The sequence below is a fragment of the Alosa sapidissima genome, chromosome 5 (assembly GCF_018492685.1).
Source record: "Alosa sapidissima isolate fAloSap1 chromosome 5, fAloSap1.pri, whole genome shotgun sequence".
Classification (NCBI taxonomy): Eukaryota; Metazoa; Chordata; class Actinopteri; order Clupeiformes; family Clupeidae; genus Alosa; species Alosa sapidissima.
Window position 1 is genome coordinate 32,729,602 of NC_055961.1, and position 17,427 is coordinate 32,747,028.

The window sequence follows — 17,427 nt, forward strand, 5'->3', positions numbered from 1 at the left end:
AAATTAGCTTACAAGGAATCTTGAAAATGCATCCTTAAATGTGTATTTAGTGTTAAGTGTGAAACTTTTTGTAGACTACCATTCACACATGAGTAGCCTATGCCTCGCTGGGCTATGTGGGAAACAGAAAACCAGTAAGTGGAGAGAAAACATTTATTGGCCAACATAATTTATATCCTTAAGCAGTAATTAATTAAAATCCAACAATAATAATAATTACTGAGGCAATCTTTTGCAACAAAATATAACACACATTCTTTCGGAACTTCATTGGAATGCATAAAATTTCAATATAATAATTTAAGTACAGAGAGCGGTTGTGTATAACCTTAATTTCTGTTTATGTACTGTTTTCAAGTACTGTAGTTTGCTTCAAAAGTATAAATGGCAAATCTTATCTTTTGCATGCAGGGCACATGTGATCACTGTGAACTGGTTTTCGAAAGCAGATGTGGATGGTTGATTGAAATAAAAAATTATTGACCGCACACATAGGTGAAGGGAGTGCCATCTTTACCAAAAACGTTCCAAACTATGGTTTGCAGGTCACACCTGCTGACCACAACAAATCACATGAAAGTGAAAGAAATTCAGCAGAGACAAAACTAAGATCATGTTTAATCCATCAAACTCACCACACCTTAGACTCAGTGATGAGTGGTTTGGTGTCATTGTAAAGTGATTTATTAATGACTTCATCCATTCAGTCATTATTTTGGAAGTCTGCAGGTCGATTCATCCATCAGTAAGTCTGTTAATCATTGTATAAATATTTCTATCCATTATTAAAACTAATAAGTTTATGTAACAAAACAAAAAAACCCTATGACTTGAAACATTGCATCGTAACAGGTTTCCATGGAGTCTCTTATGTTAATAATGATTGAGGCCTCTTGTCCTCATCTCTGCATGACCACACAAGAGCTCTTGAAGAGCACTGCTGAGACACACAAGGATTATGCTAGATCCAAGGGCAAACACTGTATGTAACCCCATAGTTACACATGCTATCAAGGGACAATTACATCTAAATGATTGAGGGAGGGTGGATGGCGGGGAGGGGGGTAACACTGTGAGAGAGTGTCCTGAGAGAGACATTCAGTGCTAAGTGCCAACAGCAGAAGATGCTGTGGTGAATGGTGAATCGTTTAGAAACGGGAAGAGTTGGGGTGGGGGTGGGGTAAAATACACATGCCTGTCATTCACTTCATCTCACAGAAGCCCTTAACCAAATGACACACCAGTTCTCCCCTATTGGACACACTGCGTTAACAAGGTGTCGATTGAGAATTAACAAGGTCTGCCATGTACACAAATTTGATTTTTTTTGTTCCCTCACCAAATAATATAAAATAATATGATTTGGTGTGAAATAATAATATATTATTTATAAAAAATAATGCAAAAATAAATTCTAACAATAATTTTCATAGATTGTGTTCAATTATGTTTTTCTAAAAAGTACACTTGGACCTTGTTAACTCTCAGTTGACAAAGTGCACACTAAAGCAAGGTTGGTGGTTATTTTAGACAGACAAGCACCATTTATATAGACAACCAATCACTATTTGGCATGGTTAGCCCCTAACCAAACACCTGGTAAAGTACTGTACTGCTTATTATTAGCAGTCAGTCTGGAAGTGCCAGATACCTCGGATGTAACTCTGAAAAACAAAGCAATATGGCAAGAAGACAGCAAAAAAAATGGCAGCTTTGCAAAACGGACACAATACACAAGACCAGGCAGCATCTGGCTTGATTGAAAGCAACACTTCTGATATGGCAAATCACACAGACACGCATCAAGTGATATTGAGTGTAAGCAGTGACAACGTCTTGATCCAGTGCTTGCACAGGAAGCATTTCCGGGTGGGCGCTTCTGCCGGCATTCGGTTTGGTTCATGTTTTTGACTAGCTGTTATGAGAACAAGCCCGTTTCTGAAGGACAGCACAAAGTCACTGAGGTTCCACTGCGCATGCGAGTGGATTTACAAAGGAAGGCTTGTGAAATCTTCTGGAGAAAACCACCTCAGTAAAGAGAGGTGTACAAGAAAGAAGAAGATAAACAAAATGAGTATGACCCTCCTATTCATTTGCATTGGCATTATAACACTACAGTTAGTTCAGGTCAACTGATAAAATGGCTACATTGAGAACATACATAGAAAGACTGAAAATACTCAACACGTTTGATATGTATAACTGCTTGAGTGAGGAATAACTGCATTATACTTTGCTACAGCTTCTGTTCTGTTTCGACAGCAAAACATACCCCAGTATAGTACTTTGTCCTAAGCACCTGTAAATAATTTTAGCTAGTACGGTATGAATATATAAATAAATTGAGTTAAATATTATTTCAACTACATTAAAGAGTTGGCTCCCAGCTAATTAGTAAGGTACTTCAACTAAATAGTTTGTGAAATTGACGTAGGATAGTAATACACTCATTTACTATGATCCAAAAGTAAGGCTTACTTCAACACCATACCGGAAGAAATTCCCTCCACAAAACAGGTGAGGAGGAGAGCACAAAACTTAAAGGTATTGATTATAAAGGACTTTTATAATATAATATAATATAATATAATATAATATAATATAATATAGTATATTTTCTGAATCAACAAAAAAAATCCTTTAAAAATAAAAACCTTCAAGTAAAGTGCCAACTGGTTGAAAGCACAAGTTAATTCCAGCCTTGTTACCCACCAGTCCTGTACTATCTTGATTGTCTGGGGTCTTCCTCCTTTTGTGCTTTGTTCTGGAAGGTTTTGTGCAGGTGCAATGGAGACACGTGGAGTGTGAGACGCGTGGCAGGTCATATGAGTGCGTGTATGTGTGTGTGTGTGTGTGTGTGTCTGTGTGTGTCTGTGTGTGTGTGTGTGTCTCCTTTCCTCACAGTGTGTTTACAGAGAAGACCAGCCGAGTCCTCTCCGTGCAGCCTGGCACATGGTGGACTGGTGCAGTTCAGTGGAAGCCAAAAAGCTCATGCCACTGCGCTTTAGGGGGGGTGGTCATCTTGTCCAGCCCCAAAATCTTTCACAGCGACTCTGGGTCAATCAGCCCTCACAGCTAACTCTCCACATGACAGAAACCTGAGTTTGTCACCCTCACACGCCGTGATCCAGGGGCGCAGGCAGCCCAACACATGCACCAATCTCCTCATCAGTGCCCCGGGGGAGAGAGAACAGAGGGGGCAGTTAAAAGCGTATGTGGGCAGTGGAGTCCAAGCATTCTGCAGCATCCCCCCTCAGCTCTCCCCTTCACCTTCTCCCACCTATGGCTATTGACCAGTAAACATGTCGTCACCAGGGACAAGTGAAATCACATTATGGGTACAAGTATCAATGCTGCCAATATACAGTACATACATTTACATACACATATAGAATGGGCATAATATACTGCAGCTGCCCATTGACAAGAGTGCTATGGAAGCCTAGACGTGTTTTTGTTTTTGTTTGTTGCTGTTATTGTTTTGTTTTTGTTTGTTGGTCCAATCATTTGGTGCCATAGGCGGTGCAGGCCAGGCGGACAAAGAAGAGGCTGAGCGCTTTCTGCGGCGCCGTGCGGCGTCTCGTGAGCTGCCCGCGAGGGGCCCTGAGGACGCACAAGGGATGGACGAACGGAAGGGACAGCGGCAAAGGGGGTTACGGACGCGCGCGGTGGGGGCGGGTGGGGGTGTGAGGCCAAACGGGCTTGTTCAGTCCTGCAGCAAAGTCTCGCGCCAGTTGAAGGTGTGATTGGGCCCGTGGGTGAGAGGCAGGATGGGCGGGTCCACCAGCTGCCACACGCCCGTCTCGCCGATCTCCTCGCACGCGCAGAAGCCCAGGTAGGGAATCTAGGGACCGGAGGAGGGGAGGGAGACACGACACAGGGCAGAATATGAACATCCAGCATACAGATGAACACATGAACACACACACACACACACACACACACAACACACATGCAAACACACACACACACACATGCAAACACACACACACACACACACACAAACTTTAGAGTCAAATCTAAAGTTATGAGATGAGGCGAGCACTGGAACAGATGGTCAGATGACGAGGCTGAGATGGAGAGAGAGAGAGAGAGAGAGAGAGAGAGAGCAAGAGAGAGAGAGAGAGAGAGTGGGGAGAGTAAAGAAAAACAGACGGCTGACCTTTCGGACCACTTGCACAAAGTCCTTGGAATTCTGGGGGCTGAGGCCCTGCATCTGCCGCGTGCAGGCCTCCAGGGAGGAAGCGTGGGCCACTATCAGCACTGTGTTTCCTGTGCAGGGGATACAGAGCTTATTGTAGCATAATCACAGACCAGCAGATGGGATCGAGCACCGTGTGGGCGCTCGCTACACCCCCAGGCAGACCTTGCTACGGTGGCCCTGCAGGGTCAATCATTCGTCAGAGGGATCGCCAAAAGCTGAGGGTCCCACCTGATTACCATGCTGCTCCCTCTTTCGCAGAGCGCTCCTCCTCCTCCGCAGTCTCAGTGTAACATTCTCTCTTTTTTCTGCTATGACCATGGAATGACACATGTGTACCATATGTCTCGCTTTTGATGGAACTTGTGAGTCACCATTAGGTCTGTTTTCTGTTAAGAAGACTGACTGACTGGTTCACATGCATAAGCTGATGTTCTGATCTATAGTGGAAGTTTGGTCTACGGTCAGCTTTGTCTTTCAAAGCAACATGAGTTATACCAAATAAGACGTTTCAGAATCATGACTGAGTCCTTTCACAGAGACAACTGACCACAGTATATGCACAGCTGTGTTTTGACCCCACACCTGGTCTCATAGGGGAGGGAGCTCTATAAAGAGAGGTTGCCCTGCTCCAGGTCTCAACTCACTCACTCACCGAGGTTTTTGCAATCGCTGAGGATCTCCCGAGTCACCTGGAAGCTCCGGCTGATGTACGTGTCGTAGGACTCGGACACACCAAGTTTGCTAATGGGTATATGAGGTCTGGAGAAAAACAATAGTGTGGTCATTTCACTAATGTGTGTGTGTGTGTGTGTGTGTGTGTGTGTGTGTGTGTGTGTGTGTGTGTATGACCGAGTAACTGTGTGTGTCTGTGTGTTTTGTGTGTGTGTGTGTGTGTGTGTGTGTGTGTGTGTGTGACTTAGTGACTGAGGACCAGATGTACGTACATTTGCGAACGTAGCGTTATCAGCACCATGGACAAACCGCAGATTGCGAACGCAGTCATACCCAAGTGTACGTCATATTTATCAAACTTTCAATTCATAGCGCAATCTGCGCCTTTCTCTGCCTTTCTCCGCCCCCCTAGCGCAATTTAAGAAGGTCCACAACTGAACGGAATAACCTACATACAAGCTCAGTTCAATGAAGTTAACTGATGAAAACATTAAAAAGAATCCAACGTTTAGCGATCAGGAAATAATACCATACATGATATGATGTCAACAATCAGGGAAATAATGAAGATCAGTAGTTCTACTCAAACTACTTGTGCACGTAGGCTATGAAAGATTGGTCAAATCTAGCAAGTAGGAAAGTTTAAGTGAATTATGTGAAAGTGAAAGTAAGACATTCAAAGGGGCAATGAAAGTTAAGGTTGCTTTTGATATTAAAACTGACGCATTGAACTGCAATTTGGATTAACACCTGCTTTTACAAGGCGGAAGTATTTAGGCGCAGAATAGTCGTGTGCTTTCACGAGCAGTCTTTGTACATACCGCGGAATACATAATTAGGCGCTATTTACGTTTCCCCTCCCATCTCTTTACGCTAAACTCCCACTTTCCCCTGGATCCTCCCATGAATGCATATGCATGACACGGAAAAACGCAATTTGCCATTTTCAGCTCCCGCGACAGGCGGTTAGCGCTTTTACATCATTGCGGCCTGTTTGTACATATCTTGCAATGATTTTACACGCACGTTGCGAAACAAATACGCCTGAAGTGGGCGCAAAAGCGTTAGTACATCTGGCCCTGAGTGTGTTTGTGTGTGTGTATGTGTGACTGGATGACTGTGTGTGTGTGTGTGTGAGTGTGTGTGTATGTGTGTGTATACACATACTATATCTGCACAGCATGTGTGTGGGTGGGACAGGTGAGCTCACCTATACGTTGTATCCACACACAGGCTGGCAGCTGCCAGGTCAGCAGGGGGTATCCAGGAAGGCAGGGAGGTACCCGAGACCCACTTAGTCCACTCAAACAGCCCCGGCTCCACACGAATCTTAGTCTTCCCATCCTGCTGGAGACCTGCAGCACGCACACACACACACACACACACACACACACACGCACACACACGCACACACACGCACACACACGCACACACACACACACAAGGACAATTTCAAAAAGAATGAGCATTTTTGTCTTATATAAAAACACTGCGATGCACTGAAATAGTGAATTCCTAGAATTATATCATATAGGAATTAGCATTACTGGTTGTATCTGCTCCTCAATTTACATATATCTCAAAGGGCACAACAGTACGTATCAGAACACTTTAGGGTGTTTGATGGCGTCTTGTGTATTTAGATATGATAAACTTCTGTTGAGTATCTGTTTGCTCATGTATGTAAGGGTGCAGAACTGTATTCCTGCAGTACTGTACCTCGCAGGATGTGATGGGCTGTTTGCACACAACGCAGTGAGGGGGAGCAGTACACAAAGTCTATGCCTGTCTGACTCTCCAGCAGAGCCTCACCTGCAGACACAAAGATACAGCAGCATTCAGATACACACATCAAGGCACTGTGGCAAAGAGGCACACGCAACACAAACACACACACACACAGACACACACACACAGACACACACACACACACACACACACACATCACATGACAGGCTTATGGATCCACATGTCCACATATGTTAGCCTAGCTAGGTTATCTTGTTATGGAATTCTTGCATAGTACAAGAGTGACATCTACCTTTATCTTAACACAGCTTCAAATCCTTCTTTGCGCCGATACAGTGTTTTACATTGTCTGAGTCTAAGTCTATTTGTAAGTACAGTATCCAATCAAATCATCCAAATGAACTAAGCAGTTCTAGTATAGTGCAGGGCTGCTCTTTTGCTAATGGAAAGCTTCCAGAGAAGCCAGACATCCTAAAAGTGGTGGGAGTAGTTGATGGGAGTGGTGGGAGTAGTTGATGATAAAAAACTAGACTGCACATTGGCTGTGTTTGCCTATAATGCTGCCTGGTGCCTTGTCCCTTGATTTCCTATGCACTCCACTCTCCAAACACTTACTGTCTGGGTCCAGGAAATGTAAACGGACATCCCCGGGTGATAAGGCTAAAGCCCATACTTTATCGTCTGTGTCTGTGGGAGGCAGGGGAGAGTGCTTACCTATGAGGCGAGCCTGTGTCGACCCAAACACAGTGATAGAGCAGTCCTTATCGTAGTCCCTGTAGCCACCAGTTCTCGCTGGAAGACTAGCCGGCATGTTAAGATTGGACCGTACATATCGACCTGGGTGGGAAGACATGGGACATGGGCGGACAAGCCAAGCCAAAGTGGGTATTATCAAAGAGACTCCAGACAGGTCTGGAATCAGTATGTCTGGGACTTTAATGACCACGTCTCAGCTCTTTTTTTGCCTCCCTACCTTTGGCATCAAAGCACTGGGAGATCCAGTGTTTCCCAAACACCACGTCCATTCTCTCGCCGTGGCGACACACAAACAGGGTCCTCTTGGGCAGCCGAGACTGGCTGTTGCTGATTGGCCGAAGCATCTGGAATGGCAAGGGACAGATGTTCAATTTGTCACGTACAAACACTTTTAAACGCATTTCCGCAACACCCAATCCAATAACCTTCATTTGATCTGCATGGCCAAGATACAGCACTAGGCACAGTGCTGACTTAAAGCGTTTATACTTACATTATGAAATGTTATAAAATCCATATGAACATTCACATGGTTTCAAAAGTAAACATACTGATTGGTAAACCTCATGCCCCACCATCTAATGTTAAAGGGCATCAGGCTGAAAACTGCACACCTGCCTTACCTGCATAGGTTGACAAAACAGACCAGTGGGGTCTATAGGACTCGGGTCGTCCAGAAGGCGGCCGTCCAGCTGACCATCTAGAAGCAGACCGCCTAAAGCACCCCCCATGCTGGTGGGGGAGGTACTGTTGAGGAAAGAATGGGACCTGGGAGAAAAGTGTAGCACAGATCAACATCTCAGTCAACCATGTGTTGGAGAGATTTATTGACATGTAAAGCTTTGTTCACTGGTTGCAAATCGCTCCCCCATCTTCTATCATGAAATATATATTTATCACATTTCATCCCAACTTAATAACTGAGCCTTGACTATCCTCTGTAATAACAAAGTTTACCATTTACAATATTGACACTCAACCTCTTCACATTTTATAATGCCGTGGCGTGTACAAGTTTTTTTTTTTTTTTTTTGTACGCACCCATGGAAGATCCAGGTGTCACACTCATCTGCCCGACTGACATAGTTTTCAGGCAACAGGCCAGACAGCCCCGTGCCCAGCGAAGTCCCATAGACCCAGCCCTCGCTTGCACTGCCCTGCTCCACGGGCGACATGAAGATGAAGTCCCCCGGCACCAGCTCCAGCTCGTCCTCATTCTGCGGCGCGTACGGGTACATCACCCGCAGAGTCTGGGACAGAAGGGGAACCGACAAGAGCCCGTGAGGAGGACATGGAGGAGATGCCCACGCTTTGACCACATGTGCTTCCTATTCTATCAGTTTGTTAGAGCATGTGGGATGAACAGGTATGTGATGTTTGTTTCTGCTGTTCACAGTATGGGGCCCTTATTTAAAAGATGGCCAAAGGGCAAAGTCAGGCAACGAGCAAAGTGTCCTTTGTGCATGAACTAAAGCTCTCCTGTGGTGTGCGGGAGCATTGGGCTGACAAATTAATATTTGCGCCTGGGACCTTGCTCACAATATTACATTTGCAATTTACCAAAATTGATTTAAATAGACTTTAGACTTTGCACTTTGGCTTATTGAAATTAGGGGCCCCATATCTGTTGCATTACTATGAGCTGGTCATTCAACAACAACTGCTACGAAAGCACACAGTCACATGTTAAAGTGCCCTGACTCCACTACAGTGCCCCACCTCATGATTGGCAAACCGGATGTCCCTGGAGAAGAGCACGGCTAGCCAATCGCAGCCCTGCGTTACGTCGATGCCCTTGGCCAACTTTTCTAACGAAGACAAGTGATTGGTCTGGAAGTGGTATGCAAGAGTAACATGAAGCTGCTTCTTATGTGGCTCCACGTGGGCGTCTGGAGAGGGGATAAACCAGAGAGATGTGAGGGGAGTGCCTCTTAAACACATCCGTACAATGGAGCCATGCTGTGGTGCTACACTGTAGATGAAAATAAATGCATTAATGAGCCTTTGCTACTACTCAAAGCCCTACGCAAATGCAGGCTGTGGTTTCAACCTTCAAATAAACAAGTAGCCAAGCAACCGCTCCTTCACAGAGTTACAGAAAATATTTGTCAATTGACGGATTAGATAGAGATCCCATAACTTGTTAGGCATGCATGTTGACCACATACAGTCACTGCCATGAAAATGCAAAGCGATAAAATGAGAAACTATCACCATTGAAGTCTGTATCTCCCACATGCAGTTCCTGCTGCCCACCTGCTTTTGCCGCCGCCTCGTTGGCAAAGTCCAAGGCAAAGGTCTTAAGCACCTCGGCCACCTGCTCGTCCACGAAGAGGCCGATGAAGTTGGAGGAGGTGTAGAGCTCCAGGGGCAGTGGGTTGGGGAAGCGGCCCTTCCACTGGCCCACCGTGGTCTGCAGCGCCTCGCACAGCGCCTCCACCTTGGCGTCCGCACACTGTGGGCAGACACCGTGTGGTCAAGTCAGAGGGTGGGCAGTCAGGTGGGGTTCCCCTGGCAACCACACCCTCTGCTGAAGAGACTAAAGCAGAGCTGTGTCTGTTGTATTGGTATCCATGCAGATCATTAAAAAAATAGTTCTTCCTTAAAAGTGCTTGAAATTCAAAGTAAATGTCTCATGTATAGCTGTATGAATTTGGTATGTAATAGACTTAAGCAAAGAACGTTTGAAAAAAGATCATTAAATCATCAAATTTTGTTGTTTACTTTACAAAGATATCCTAAAATGACCGGGACAGATTTGTAACCCATAAAAAAGATAAATTATTGGATTATAGTGATGTTTTAAACTAATTGTTTAACCTGAATTCATGTCACTGATGTATTGGATTATGTCTACAGTCATTCCGACTATAGAAATGGATCAAATTAGTCACTCTGCAGATTGAGATCATTGTGTGCCCCAAAATGAACATGGACTAGGTCAATCAAAGGAAAGAGTTGCCTAAGGGTATCAGAAACAAGATGATAGTCTTCAAATTCAACATGCTTGCCTATCAGAACATCTCCGGTGTTCCTGTGACTAGCACATATTATAAACAAGTTTAAGATGCATGGGACTGTGGCCAACACACTGGCCCAATCACAGCCCCCTAAGGAGAAATAGACTTTGGACCGAGACAAAACTGGAGCTTTTCAGGGAGACTGTATGTGCACTGAGGATAAAATGATGGTGTACTTATTATGGAAAATAGAGGACTGGAAGGCATCCTGGGTGCAACATACAGTCCAGTGTCAGAAAGCTCAGTCTCAATCGCAGGTCTTGGTTACACAGCTAAAAACACAAGAATGACTAAAGAAAAAAATAGTGAACTATTCTGAGGTGGCCCTCTATGAGTTCAGACCGGAATCTCATTGAACTCCAGAAAGAGCTGAAACTTAGTCACAAGGCACATTTCAAAACTGTGACAGATGGAGCAGTTTGCTCAGGAAAAGTGGTCAAAACTACCTGTCTACAATGCAGAAGTACTCAGAAGTATTCATTCACTTATTCAGAGCTACAGAAAGTATTTGTTGCCAGTGATTGCCTGTAATGTTGTCCAACACAGCATTAGCTAAAGGTGCCCCAATATTTGTCCACGCCATTTCATTTGTTTGATTACCTAAAATGAATTATCTGAATGAGGAGAATAAAGCGCAATCTGATTTGCACCATAAATAAACAATGACGAATGCCATTTACTTTTGTGAGTTTCACATCATTTCAGAGAGTGAATGTTTTTCTTTCCTTATGAAATGGTACCAACAAATTTAGCAATTACTGTGCGTGTGTGTGTGTGTTATCAGTGTTTCCCATACATTGACCTATTTGTGGCGGCCCAGCACAATATCAACACTGACCACCACACAATGATTTTCCAGGTTGTACTAAATTGTGCTTAAATCTGGTTAGCATCATATCCATGCTGCGCTAATTTGTTGAAAACTGTTGTATTGAAGTTAATTCTGCAAACCAACCACCACAAATGGAATTCAATTCTGTGGGAAACACTGTGTTATGTATATATATATATATATGCCTATACATACAGTATATGCCTATATACAGTATATATGTCCCTTCAGCAGAGGGTGTGCGGATTTGCCCTCTCTATAAACTCGCTTACCTTTACAAATCAATATCAACTGTCTACAACTGAACAGACAGGAGTGTTCTCTAAAGTACTACAGTATGTATACATACTGCAAAGTAGATACTCCAAAGTAGATACTCCAAAGGACACTTACTAAGGGCCCCAATTTAAATTACGGGGAAAATGCAGTCACTGAATGGGCCAAGTGTCTCCTGCATGAAGCTATTGAGTGGCATGTGAGAGCGTTGAGCTGACCAACCAATGTTTGCTCACAGAATTAAATCAGTACATAGATTTTGCCTAGTTATCAAATTAGGTGTAGTTACACATTAAACATTGCAGTTTGCCCATCATTTAAATTAGGGCCCTACCATTCTGCAGTGAATACTGAGCAGCGGACACTGAGTGAGAAACCAAACCAAGTGCTGGGATGCTAGAGGAGAGGGTCCAAATGAACTGATAGACTTAAGACAGGCTCAAGAACAACTGTGTTGTTGTGTCAGACAAAAACAGAACAGCGCAATGAGACCAGAGGCTCTAGAAAGAAATATCAACAGCACTGTCCCCAAAATCTGCTCAGCAAGAGAACAGCCCAGTGTGCAAGCAAATGTCACCAATGGAACAACATGAGCAGTCACCTAATATGAAATGAAATGCTGATTACTTATCACTCCTACTAAAATACTTTTTTTTAAATGGTAAACACATAATGGAAAAAAAACACACACACGCTCATGGTCCTACGCCTCCCTCAGGCTGACTCACAGGAAGTACTCTGAACTGTGCTCTGTTTATTCATAGCACCCAGGGGCACTTCTTGGTATGGCCCGTACAAGCAGTTGATATGGATATACATAGATAAGATAGATTTACAGGAAGACAGAAAAAGAGTGAGAGAGAGAAAGAAATAGATAGAGAGAGTGAAAGAGAGACAGAGAGAGAGAGGGAGAGAGAAAGAGAGGGAGAGAGTGCTTTGAAAATATTGTACATAGAGCTGGTAAGTCCCGCCCTTTCCGCTATCCCCGCTGGACCTCTAGATTGAAAAATCGTTAATGCAAGTGAATGTGAGAAAATAATTCTGGTCCCGTTTGAATTTTGCCATGAATGTGAACATATGTTGTCTGTGAATTTTTAATATAAATTTTCGTGTAAAGATTGCTACAATTGAGCGGGTAGAAGTTTGATGCGGTTAAACTTTGTGTGAGAGCACTTTGTGGACTACAACTTTCCGCTAGACGACAGCTAACTAGTTTCCCATAACAACCATCAGTTGGTCGAGATGTAGAGGGTTATTAAGATCGACTTTGAACACAGTGAACCATACAACTTTACAATCACACTGTATCATAGTGTTAATGTATTGAGTGAAGCTAGACATGTTTCGAATATTTTTGTTACCATGTGTGTTTATTCCTGCCGTTACAAAAACTAGCATTTCAGTTAATGTTAGCGATTAGAGCTAGCTCACGTCACAGGTGACATGTAGTCTTTCTCGTTATGTCTTTTCCACAACTGATAGCCGAAGAATCATATAATATACTGTCAAACTCGTAACATGAAAAATTATATTAAAAATTCACAGACAACATATGTTCACATTCATGGCAAAATTCAAACGGGACCAGAAAATAATTATTTTCTCACATTCACTTGCATTAAAAGATTTTTCAATCTAGAGGTCCAGCGGGGATAGCGGAAAGGGCTGGACTTACCAGCTCTATTGCACAGTCGTGCCAATAAAGCACACTGAATTGAACTGAGAGACAAACAGACAGACAGACTGTGGCTCTACACTAGACAGATTGTGACACAGAGGGCCCCTGCCTCACCATGAAGAACTGGCAGAGCGTGATGTGAGGGAAGATGTTGTGGGCCTTGTTCTTGCCGCACGTGACGCGGCTCTGCTGCCAGAAGTGGGCGAGCTGGTGGAGCAGGGGCCCGCTGGGCCGCAGGTACAGCACGTACTCCCTGGGCAGAGGGTCGTCCAGGAAGGGGTCATCCACATGAGAAAAGAGCCTGGACACATAAGAGGACATTAGATCACATTCAACTTTGTCATTGAGCAGAAGGCAGATACAAAGACAATGAGATATAGTGTAGTGTGAATAATATAACATTAGGTACACGTTAATTTGTATATTTATAATAGTAGATAGTAAAGTGATTGAATAGCTATGAGTCCTGCTTCTAGTGCATCTAATCAGAGGTGAGATAGTTCGACTAGCTCAGGAGGAATTAAGGGGTGCATCTAATCAGAGGTGAGATAGTTCGACTAGCTCAGGAGGAATTAAGGGGTGCATCTAATCAGAGGTGAGATAGTTCGACTAGCTCAGGAGAAATTAAGGGGTGCATCTAATCAGAGGTGAGATAGTTCGACTAGCTCAGGAGGAATTAAGGGGTGCATCTAATCAGAGGTGAGATAGTTCGACTAGCTCAGGAGAAATTAAGGGGTGCATCTAATCAGAGGTGAGATAGTTCGACTAGCTCAGGAGAAATTAAGGGGTGCATCTAATCAGAGGTGAGATAGTTCGACTAGCTCAGGAGAAATTAAGGGGTGCATCTAATCAGAGGTGAGATAGTTCGACTAGCTCAGGAGGAATTAAGGGGTGCATCTAATCAGAGGTGAGATAGTTCGACTAGCTCAGGAGGAATTAAGGGGTGGCGGGGGAGGAGGTCACGTAAAGGCAGAGATGATCACATGTGGGAAACGCAAGGGTGTGTAAGTTATCAATACATTCAAGTAGCTTTTGCTCTATTTGCTTAATTGTGTCACTGCAATAACTGGGGACTAGAGGTCTATAGGAGCTGAGGTAGCACATTTAGTATCAGGCAGAAGCCAGTAGGGGGCACTAAAGACCCATTAGTGACTAAATGCCGTGTGAGATGCCAAGCTGTGCTGAGACTGAAATGTAATGCAGAGAGCCCCAATATGAAATATTATGAAAGAGATATATCATGGTACTAAAATGTTAATGTGTGTGTGTGTGTGTGTGTGTGTGTGTGTGTGTCTGCAGCACGTGTAAACTCACCAGTCACAGGCAGCTTGTACATTTCTGCCCCCAGTTGAAACCAATGCTTTCAGCCTACAATATGAATGAGAGTGGGAGGAGAGAGAAACAGATGGAGAGATGGAGAGATAGAAAGAGACAGAGAGAGAGAGAACAAAAAAGAGAGGTAGGGATCAGCTCCATGGTTGCATGAGTCACAAAATCAATAGTCTCTCTTCCAGGGGATGTTTATTACAATGAGAGTATTCAGGAGTGAGTTCGGCTAACTGTGTACATGGCCATGACATAATGTACATACACACACACACACACACACACACACACATGGGGGAGAGAGAGGAGGTAATTGGTACAGTAAGGGAGTATGGTAAGACTACCAGCTCATCCATCTGAATTTGGAGTAATTATTTGTATATGCCTTTCAGTTTGCACACGTGGAAATATAGTTTTCCTACTGTTGTTCTGCTAGAATAACTTTAGAAATGGTAACACCATATAGACAGGAAATTCGATTTGCCATATGGCTTGTTATTTCAGAAACAGGATCCGTTGTGAGTGTAGTTTGTTTGCCACAACAAGGCCGTGTAACAAACGCACAAACCCTTGCAGTAAACACACTTTACATATGTCTGTCTCGCAAAATTACCACACACTGAATCAACCCGCCCACACATATTAAGTCAGCCAACTACACAACACACACAAAAACAGATTCACACACACGCACACACACACACACACACATGCCTGAGTTTTGAGAGCACACAGTGGGGGAGGGGGATAGCAACACTATAACTAGCGCATCGGTGGAATTACAGTCATTTCAGTAAACTTCAGCCCTCACGATCTGGGATTCCGTTGGGCCTCCCAAACATCTGATACACACACCTAGTGTAGTACGTAGGCTGCAAGTTTAACCATCATATAACCACAAACACAGCAAGGCCACCTACGGTCAAAAATCTCAGATCAGATGAACACTAGGGCCTCCATCACTCGCTGTGCACGCACACGCACGCACACACGCACACACACACACTGCCAAGGCTTTGGACTAGTTACTGTATATTTTGTCTGAATACAGAGCACAGTTAGAGTTTCGCTCCTGTAGCAGCAAAACATACATACACTCATTAACGTAATCTTCTCTCTGACACTCTTTCATCCACGCTTGGAGCCTCGGTTCTGCAAGCCTCTAATTAGCGCCAGACTGGGTCGCACCAGGGTACGTGCATCTGCAGATGAGAGGAGGCACAGAGCGCCGGAGAGCACAGAATACTACAGAGATCTGTTTTTGTCTCACGCACTTTGCTAAGATGTGGACTGAGCATGGTTCTTTGTTTCAACACTCTTAAAACGAATGTGATGTCCCTATCTGGACACAGAGATGTGTTAAAAAAAACAATGCCAGTTGTGTTATTTTTTTAACACATATTGTGTAACAAATAAAAAATGCAACAACACAAACTGTGTTGTCCCTGTCTGGACACAGAGATGTGTTAAAAACAACACAAGTTGTGTTGTTTTTGCATAGAGTTTTGGGCTCATATGACCTGTATGGCATGTGCACCAGGGTACATGCATCTATCAAATGAAAGAAAGCACAGTGTCGGAGAAGACAGAGTATAACAAAGATTTTTTTCTCACACATGTTGCTAAGATGTGGACTGAGTAATGCATTAGGTTCTTTTGTTCTGTAAAGCCATAGGGATCATATGAACTCTATGGCGTGTCTATGTGTGAGGCGCGATGTGTGGGACACGACAGCAACCATGCAGGATGATGATGCGTAATCTGATAAAGGGGGCCGGCAGAAACGGTGCCATCTCCTCATGATTCAGCCAACGTCTCCAGGCCTTCTTCTCTTTTGGACTGAAAATGAGCTGATTAAATTACCTCCCAATCTAATTAGTGTCTTTTTATAAAAGCTCTCCGTATCGCACACACAGATAGGATCCGTGGGGACCAATTCCTGTTCTGACTAGCTCTTCCGCGCACGAGTGAGACAGAGGGTGAGAGAGAGAGAGAGAGAGAGAGAGAGAGAGAGAGAGAGAGAGAGAGAGAGAGAGAAGGAAAGACCTAAAGTTGTTGTTTTTTATGTGGTCATTCTTACAATGTGTTAAAGTGGACTAGAGAACACCACTGAGACATCTCTGGTCTTCCTCTCAGCCACAGCCACGTCATCAGATCTGCTGAGGCGACCTGCTATCTCACGGCATCTTGAACTGAGAGGCGCGGGTGGGTGGGGTGGGGTGGGGGGTGGGTTGGATTAGTCCACTTCCCCAAACAGAAATGACCACTGCAGCGCAGGGGAAAGACAAGCGTATATGTTCTCCCTATTCCACTCTCTGCTCCCACACTGCAGCTCTGCTCCAGTGTAGATGGCAGTGCAGCATGTCTCAGGGTTTTCAGAGGAAAGCAGTATTGTGCAGTATTGTGCAGTATTGTGCATTGCTATTACAGCTCCCCCAGGCTCCCATTTCTATTTCGAAATGTATTGCTTCATTTTCGCACCCAAGCGTGGGACACATATGTGATGTTCAGATAGAGTGTTGTTATCTATTGCCATTAAGAACCTCTTGGATCACATGCACACGCAAACACACACACACAAACACACACACACACACACACACACACACACACACATCACACTCAAACAAAGACACAGTTTTGCTCTTTCATCTGTGCATGGGGGACTTCACAGTTCACGCTTGATAGTGCCCTGGCCTATTTTTAAATCCTGGCCTACCGAAAGGGTCACCCGACACACCCACTCACCCTCAGGCTGGCCAGAGTGCCCTGTTGCCACGGCGGCAAGCTGGGATGGGAAAGCCCTAGATACTGTGCCATATGGCGCCATGCGCATGAGTGGAACAAAAAAAAAAACAACCAAAAAAAACAACATATGCAAGCAGGCGCCCTAGACACATGCTCACCCACCCAC

General features: G+C 44.2%; 1 protein-coding gene across 2 annotated transcripts in view; it reads right to left on the bottom strand.

Annotated features, from left to right (window-relative positions):
* Window positions 1-496: 496 nt before the first annotated feature.
* The window catches only part of ubash3ba (ubiquitin associated and SH3 domain containing Ba), a 32,860-nt gene continuing 15,929 nt past the window's right edge, over window positions 497-17,427 (bottom strand). Inside the window, exons 2-14 of one of the 2 annotated variants that reach the window (XM_042091814.1) lie at window positions 14,502-14,555; window positions 13,302-13,488; window positions 9,638-9,836; window positions 9,101-9,270; window positions 8,423-8,631; window positions 8,005-8,149; window positions 7,599-7,725; window positions 7,340-7,462; window positions 6,596-6,688; window positions 6,087-6,231; window positions 4,857-4,963; window positions 4,163-4,272; window positions 497-3,844 (exon numbers count right to left, since the gene is read on the bottom strand). In XM_042091814.1, coding sequence (XP_041947748.1) covers window positions 3,707-3,844; window positions 4,163-4,272; window positions 4,857-4,963; window positions 6,087-6,231; window positions 6,596-6,688; window positions 7,340-7,462; window positions 7,599-7,725; window positions 8,005-8,149; window positions 8,423-8,631; window positions 9,101-9,270; window positions 9,638-9,836; window positions 13,302-13,488; window positions 14,502-14,555 — 1,807 coding nt within the window. In that variant the 3' untranslated portion in view covers window positions 497-3,706. Of the gene's footprint in view, window positions 3,845-4,162; window positions 4,273-4,856; window positions 4,964-6,086; window positions 6,232-6,595; window positions 6,689-7,339; window positions 7,463-7,598; window positions 7,726-8,004; window positions 8,150-8,422; window positions 8,632-9,100; window positions 9,271-9,595; window positions 9,837-13,301; window positions 13,489-14,501; window positions 14,556-17,427 lie in introns of both variants that reach the window. The other variant, XM_042091813.1, reaches the window with a different exon arrangement.